The sequence below is a fragment of the Siphateles boraxobius genome, unplaced genomic scaffold (assembly GCF_051911475.1).
Source record: "Siphateles boraxobius isolate OS27281-9 unplaced genomic scaffold, OSU_SipBor_1 104, whole genome shotgun sequence".
Lineage (NCBI taxonomy): Eukaryota > Metazoa > Chordata > Actinopteri > Cypriniformes > Leuciscidae > Siphateles > Siphateles boraxobius.
The window spans coordinates 3,208,610-3,217,141 of record NW_027508705.1 but is presented as its reverse complement, the minus strand read 5'-3'; the positions used below and the strand labels follow the sequence as shown (position 1 = coordinate 3,217,141).

Below are 8,532 nucleotides of genomic sequence, written 5' to 3'. Positions count from 1 at the left end.
TCATGGGAGCCAATCGCTCAGCTAAAGACATTTGTACATTTGGTTAGGTTACACTTAGCAGAAGTATCATGCACAGAAAAAGGTGCCTTCAAAAGTCTTTTCAATTATTTTTATAAATTAAATATTAAGAAAATGTTTGAACTACTGGTGCTTCAATCTAAAAAGTTTGAACATTTCACAACTATGATGAAGACTCAATATATTAACTTTTTGTAATGTTGTTTTTGTTTTCCGTTGCACTAGTAATGTGATTTGTGATGTGATACAAATTTATGTTGTATAATGTACCCTGGGAAATACATTTTTAACAAGAGGCGATTGAATAAGTAAATATATTTGTTATTGACACATGAGCTTGAAAATACAAACCACCCAGCGGTACATTTGAGCGTATTATCCAAACAAATCAGTGGTCTGAGTAGCCATATAAGGTACAAACAAAAGGCCTATCACACATGAATGCTTTGGTCTGAAGACTATCCAAAGATATCCCACAGCCCAGCAATACCAGCAGGTAAAAAAGGAAACTGATGCTAAAGTAACTAACCAATTACAGAGTAAGATAAAGGATTAGTCCTCGGCTCATCTGCAAATGGGATCAGTGCTGATTAGTGGGCTTTAGGATGACGTAGAGGAACTGGATTCTACAATCATACAGCTCCTCAGCAGGCCACCCCCTTCTGCCTGGAAGGGAACCATCAGCAAAAGCCACGTAGCCCCCCAGCAGGTCCATTTGGGTGGATTTATGAGAACTTCCAGAGGAAGAGGCCTCTGGTTGTCAACATTATGGACTCTCTTAAATTGTGGATGGTCAGAATGGGTATGAAGAGGGGAATCCTTGCTACAGCACGTTCTGCAGCCATACTTGATGACGGATTACTAAACTAAGCTTCTGGACTACAACGTTTCTGTTCAAGGTCTTCAAGAATTTCAACAAGGAAAAGAACACATCAAATCGTACAATAACAGGCAATCATACTGAAGAAGAATCCCTGTAAATATATCCTTTTGACTCATTAGATACCAAAAACAAAATGGCGTTGATGCGTATGAAATTTGACTTGGCCAAACGGGTCAAGCTTGCCCAAGGACTGTGGCTCCTGTACTGGCTCTCTGTCATGGCTGGAATCCTCATCTTCAGCATGGGGATCTTCTTCAAGATCGAGCTGCGCAAGAGAAGCGAGATTATGGATAACGATGAGAGTCATTTTGTGCCCAACCTGCTCATTCTGGTGGGAGTTGTGGCCTGTGGTGTCAACGCTTTTGGGGGAAAAGTGTGCCATGACTCCCTTGACACAGTCAAGTTCACCAAGTGGAAACCTCTATTGAAGATCTACATGTGTGGATGTGTGGTTTTCTGCATCGCCCTCTTTGTCACGGCTCTGCTGTGTTTCTTGATGCAGATCTCTCTGCACTTCGCCCTGGCTGAAGGCCTGAAGAATGGAATGAAGTACTACAAAGACACAGACACGCCAGGACGATGCTTCATGAAGAGAACGCTGGATATGACCCAAATTGAGTTCCGTTGCTGCGGCAACAACAACTACAAGGATTGGTTCGAGATCCAGTGGATTAGCAATCGCTACCTGGACTTCAGCAATGACGATGTTAAAGAGTGAGTACTGATATTTTTTTCCTAAAAAGCAAAATGTTTCAGTGAAAACGTAGATAAGAGGTGGCGAGGGATCTAAGTGGAAGAGATTCTGGATAATTTTTATTCAACTTCTTTTTTTTCAATGATTCATTATGATAGCGAGATGTATATCAAGTTAAGAGTTACTATATATGTAGACAAATTCAAAAGGTACAGGCATTAAACATATATGTCCAAGTATTAGGATAAAGTTAACAAGGCTGATGTTCAGTGGGATTGGGGGAAGTTATATCTTGTTCAAGGCAGCTAATCGGATAGAGATCAGCTGATGTATATATTATTGTCCTCCTCATGAAGCGCAACCCAGAAGGCGCTCTGTTGTGCAATAATTTACATAATAACCAAGGTAAAAGATAACACAAAAGTTCTAACGGAGACCTCTCACAGCAGACCCCCCGTAACCTGTAATATTGAATGCAAAAGGAATCAAATTTAAGGGGTTTGTTTTGAGAGATTCCTAAGTAGATAATTGGCAGGTTGGTTTAATAAAAAGGAAATGGGTAAAGGGGGCAAACGGGTCCATGGATTGGATAATCTGTCAGGATCCTATTCCAAAGTCCTTTAAAGCTTACTCTCCACAGCAATAATAACATTGTACAATCTATTGCCTCCCATGGAGTCTGCCCCCAATGTTGGCCACCCAAGGGGCTATCACCGTTTAGGTGATGCACGATCCCAAGGTTCATAAATCTAATTTAAAAAGTGGTGATGTTTTTATCATCAGATTGGAATTCTCATCTTTGTCCAGTAATCTCAAAGTTATTGTTTTGTTGAGATATGTTTCAAAGTCTGTCACTCCTGAAATCTTAAATGCCACACCCAAGAATATGGACCAATTAATGCCAGAGAGTTCTCAATCTTTTTTTTGGAATTTCTTAGCCGTGTCCAGAGCAACGTGGAAGGCAAATACTTGATGGAAAGCGTTCCCTTCAGCTGCTGCAACCCTGGCTCCCCTCGCCCCTGCATCCAGCATCACCTGTCCAACAACTCCGCTCACTACAGCTATGACCACCACACTGAGGAACTAAACATCTGGACCAGAGGTTGCCGTGAAGCCCTGGTGTCCTACTATGGAGGCATGATGAACAGTATTGGAGCTTTTGTGCTGCTGTTCATTATTTTGGAGGTGGGTATGGGAGAGGAACTGTAATCTTAAGTTGAACAGCTAACTCGTGGCCTTTGACGTAGTCTCTAGATTACACTCTTGGTGGGTAAAGAGTGTGTTGCTAGATTCTAAAGAGAGCTGCTAGATTATAAGGTCAGTTGGTGCGTAAAGAGTAATATAAATAGGTCTGAAAGAATCAGATTAATTAACTGCTTAATTTATTTAATTAACATTTTGTGTTAATGACATGACAAGGTATAACTGATCAACATTTAACATGTGGGAAGTTGACAAATAACATGAACTTGGCATAATCACATATTCATATTTTCCTCTTACAGAACTTGTCTACATTACTACTACAAAATACTATACAGTAATGCATACACAATTTAGTAGATATATATACTATTAGTACACAAGTTATTCGCCTAGTGGTTAAAAGAAATAATAAATACATGACCAGTGGTAAACTGTTAGCGAACATCCCAACCCTGCACACACTGCTGGGAGCAGCGTTTAGATGAATACATAAATATGTGCAGTGTGCTTTCCTCTTAATAACAAAATAATCAAACAACAAAAATAACAGTGGTGAGAAAACAGCAGTTAAGAAAGCATCCGTTCATAGCGATGTAGACATGTTTGCACAAGCTCTCCAGTCAAGTCACATCACATTTATTTATAACACTTCATACAATAGATTGATTTAAATCAAGCAGCTTTAAAGTATTAAACATAAAAATAAAAAAAGTGTCGCTTTACATTATCGTCACAGACCATTGGTAGTTCAAAGGCGTTTACTAGTCTGAGCAAATTTTTCAGAAATGTTCGCTTTGGAAAGCTGTTTCGAACTGCCAACAACTCCAAACGAACTTCGTTTTGGTCTGATTATGTTCTTAATGACTACACAACAGTTCATTCTTCAAATTTCGTGATTGTATAATGTAACGTGACACCAAATGCAAAAAATTTGTTCAAGAGGGTTAACCTTAGCTTGAACCGCAGGCTTAAGTCCTAGAATATTGATGCCAAACTGGATATTTCCTGGAAAAGTAGAGCTCAAGTGGATCGAAACATCAGAAGCACACAGCAATGATGCTGCTTTGAGCTTGTGTGGAACTTTCTAGAGATTTATTAACCTGAAATTTTGCTGCAGGCTGTGGTGACTGTCGGTTTGCAGTACCTGACTACTTCACTGGAAACCCTGGCAGACCCGGAGAATCCTGAGAGCGAAAGCGAGGGATGGCTGCTGGAAAAGAGTGTTAAGGAGACACTTTCTAGCATCATGACGAAGATCAAGTCCCTGTGTAAAGGCAACCAGGTACAGGAGGAAGATGCAGAAGCAGCTCCCACATAAAGCTGAGAGCCACGCCCCCTCCTGTCCCATCATGTCTGTAGCCACTCCCACTTTTGGGAGAAGGAACGCATGAAAGGTTGATTAAAATGTTCTCTCTTAAAAATATAGGTGTATATGCATACAGATAAGATCAATACACCTACAATTTAATGAGATTCCAACAGAAATGTGAATTTACACACTACAATGTAAATACAAATGTAACATAAATTAATGTTTATTTTATAATATTTTAAAAATTGAATATATCTGTACATGTCCGGATATTATTATCTAACCTTTTCTGATATTCCAACCAATCAAGCCTCACTTTCCACATTCATTTATAGTAGTTTCAAGTTTGACTCTCATATTTCCTATTTATTGGTTGAGCGGATGTTTAACCCGACAGCCTCACACATGCAAAAGCATATATTTGACCCTATAATATATTTTTCATCCTAAAGCCATTGTGTGCTATGAAATCAGAAATGACCTCTCTTGAAGGGGTCACATGGCAGCTTTTATCCGGCAGCTGAGGAAAAAGCGTTGAAAACAGTGGCACACACCTTGCTTTTTACACAACGCTGCCTTAGGTTGTCTGACAATCTTCAAAAGCATGTTGATGGTGATCTACTGGAAAGAACTCTGTAACAATGGGGAAACTCACGTTCGCCATTAATGTGTGTAGTTCTCGGGTTAAATATCTGCATCACTAGTTGAACAGATGTGAAAACAGGCTTTCTGCCGCAACTTGCACCATTTCAGAGCGTACAGCTGTGGGACAGTTACAGAAGTTGTCAAGAGTAACAAATGTAAAAGATTCTAGTCGATTGTGTGTGATTTGTTAAGTCAGACAACCCAATCAGTAGTTTTTTTTTTCATATTTTTGTGAATTTTTAATTTTCACATATACCTTTCTGTACATTTGACCTTGACTTTGCAGTAATGTCAGTTTTTGTGGATCGTGTAGGTAACTCCATTTGTGAGATAAAGATATTTAATGAGACTCAGCATTACTATGTGGTATTTTTTTTGCAAAATGCAATATATACTACAGCTTGTTCCTAATGCACACCTACCTGAACAGATGTGACTATTTGCTTCTGTTTAACTTTAGGCTTTAAATACTTAAAATACTTTAATATGAGGGGTGAATGAGGATTGAGGTAAGTGGCTGTAGAGCTGGTCACAGGTAAGAGACTTGGACAGTTGAATCCCAGCGGAAACAGCTTTACCTGATTGGATGAAGAGAAGGAAATGGTTTTCTCTAAATGGAAAAATACATTTTTCAGAAAAAGCTGAACACCCTTATTCTCAGAATTCCTTTAAGCAAAAAAACATGGATGGGAATTTTTCTTCAACATCAATATTTTAGATTAAAATATGTAAATATGTATAAAGGAAAGTGTATGGTTTAAAATTATTGTATGTCACAGAACTGAGACTGCTTTTAAATTACCCCTTTACATATATTATCTTAAAAATGTATGTCAAAATTATACTACACAAAATACCTGTAGTCAGTTTTAAGGCTAAAAAGTCATTAGAATTGACAAAAGCACTAAAATTGTCATAAATTAACTTGAAAATGTGTCTCTTCACCTCTTCGCTGCCTTACTTTCACTGTTGATGTGGTCCACAACGAAACTGTTCAATTAACACTGCTCTAGAATAGATATATTGTTGAATGTCACGAAACATATCAAGAACGTGTCATAATCAATATCCCAATCAAAAGGTATCTTTTCATTTTGTGTTAACACTTGAGTACGGGGAATACATTCACTATTAACGACGCCGTTTGCCTCAAGCCTAATCACTGCTTATTAATAGTTAGTAATGTAGTTGTTAAGTTTAGGTATTGGGTAGGATACAGGGATGCAGAATAAGGTCATGCAGAAAAAGGCATTAATATGTGCTTTATAAGTACTAATAGACAGCTAGAAAATATAGGCTACTACTAATACGCATGCTTAAGCAACTAGATTACCGTGAGAGATGGACCTTAAAATAAATTGTTACCCATTTTATTTTATTTTTTATCTAAAATGAGTAGCACCTGTTTTTGCACTTGGACTTTACTTTTTTTGCACTGAGATACAAATACTCAAATTAATCCATCCATCCAGAAGTAATGGGCATAGTTGTCAATTAAGTAAATTAACCAATTAAGTTAATAACAATTTCATATTAAGCTAAGTAAAATGGAGATTAAGAAGGGTGAAACAATTCTAACTTTGCATACAGGGAGAGCACTAAACCGAATATCTGTCATCTAGTATTTTCTCCAGGCCTGAAGTCCATAAACAGTGACTGGCTGGATAAAAGCTGTTAATCCGCTTTCTGGAGCAGCTTACCTTCTCAGGTGAAGCTCCGGCCGGGACAGTGCGTCTCTCACACGCCTAAACATCTGTGACACACAATTATCGCAGAAAAGTAGGCAGAAAAGAAATGTTATTATTGGGTAAGTTAAGGTTTTAGGCTGTAGAGCTGCATGCCTCCATGAAATTGAACTTTGGCTGCTGCTTAATTGCGTTTTAATTTCGTTCACGTTGTGCAGTCAGGGAAGTTCATGTGCTATCGGAAATGTCCTACTTACCACTTTAAGTCGTGATTACCAGCTCATCACATTCAAGTACTTTGTTGTCGGAAAGAACATGAATCATGGAGGACACAAGGTTTATTCTTGCCTATTTTCTGGGAAAAACTTATTAAAGCCAAAATGATATTTAGCGTCCCATTCCCTGATAAGCATTCACTGCGTTATTGCTGACAATTCTGAAATTTCGGTCAAATACAGGCTATTTTCGCTGTGTATAAGAGATTCAATATATACTTTAGATGATTATTTGTAGGCTAAATGTACTTTAACGACAAGAAAAGATCGACAATGTGTAGCTGTAGTGGGGGAAAAAACAAATAAAGCAGCAATCGTTCTCCCCGCCATGTTTAAAGTTTACGACGCACGCATCATGGGAACTCCTAGCTTCCCAGTGGTAAATAGACTTGGTTCATGAATTATGCCCAATATTTACCTAGGAAATTCGTATTTACGATAATTCCTATAGCACGTGAATGCGGTGGGGCAAACTGTCCAATCAGAATTAAGTATGCAAAGCATCAGGCAGCCAGTGGCGTTATTGCGGTCGACTGGTTTTAAATGGAGATGGTAATTTTTAATTTCTTCACACATAAGGTAAAACGTGATATTTGATATCAGGGTTCCCACTCTTTTTCAGCGATCATTTTCCAGGACTTTCCCAGTACATTTTCAATTTTACTATGGCAGGAATAAAAGACAAGGATCACGCGCTAAAGTGATATATTGCTCTCTAATCCTGAATCCGAAATCGCCCCATACACCCTCAGATAGGGCGCTATTTGAGGGGACAGCCATTTTGTAGTGCTGTCTGAAACCATAGTGGACGTTACTGAGTGCACTCATTCAATCCCACGTTGCACTGCAATAACGGGTGTACAACCGATGTAAGCTCAACAGCTGTCCGAATCGTTTTCTCACTCGTTTTCATTCACTCCTTCAAGTGAACAGTATTAGTAGACAAACAAAGAGAATAGTGAATGAGGGTTGAGGGGGCGATTTCGAATTCAGCCTAAAGGCCATTGCACAGTGCACTGAGTCCGAAATTTTTGTATGCGTTTTTTGTGATTCGGTGGCTCTGACCCAGCAAACACAGAACGTTCCCGAATGGTCCCATGAGGTTATTTTTTTGGGAACCAAACAAGAACGTTATAGGAACGTTCCATGTAGGTTATTTTTAGGTTCCATTTTTATAACGTAAGGAAAACGTTCCGGGAACGTTCCCCTAACGTTAAGGGAAGTTCTAGGAACGTTCTGGGAACCAAAAACTAACGTTCCCAGAACCTAAATTTGTTTGCTGGGGAATTGTCAAAACACCATTCAAACACCATTCAAACTGCTTGCTAAGGATGCGAAAAACGCAGAAAATCGAACCCGATCCGAATTTTTTTTATGACGAACGAAAGTTTCGGAGGCAGTGTGCATGCGTGATTGACATAACGTGAGGTTGATTTTTTTTTTTTTTACGTGCGAAAATTTCGGATGCGAAGCTCGGACTCAGTGTGCAATAGCCTTTAGTCTTTAACAAGTGTACAGTTTATTACCATGACTTAACTCTAAAATCAGTTTTTAATATGAGCTTTAATATGAGCTTTATATGATACATTATGACTATGGAAGCTTGTTTACGCCACAGAATAAAAAAGGTATTCTGACTTTTTTTCTTGCAATTGCGAGTTTACATAATTGTGATATAAACTCGCAACTGCAAGGTATAAAGTCAGAATTGCAAGATATAAGGCCCTATTTTAACGATCTAAGCACATGGTCTAAAGTGCAGGTTCACTTAGGGTAGCTAGTTTAACGACAGGTAAAATGGTTGGCGCTCCGGG

The 8,532-nt window shown here is 38.7% G+C and overlaps 1 protein-coding gene across 1 annotated transcript; it reads left to right on the top strand.

Annotated features, from left to right (window-relative positions):
• The first annotated feature begins 640 nt into the window (after positions 1–640).
• Positions 641–5,107, top strand: prph2b (peripherin 2b (retinal degeneration, slow)). The gene is made up of 3 exons (XM_077247053.1): positions 641–1,615; positions 2,534–2,780; positions 3,919–5,107. The coding sequence occupies exons 1-3, from the start codon at positions 1,035–1,037 to the stop codon at positions 4,117–4,119; spliced, it is 1,029 nt and encodes a 342-aa protein (XP_077103168.1). The 5' UTR covers positions 641–1,034; the 3' UTR covers positions 4,120–5,107.
• Positions 5,108–8,532: the final 3,425 nt, after the last annotated feature.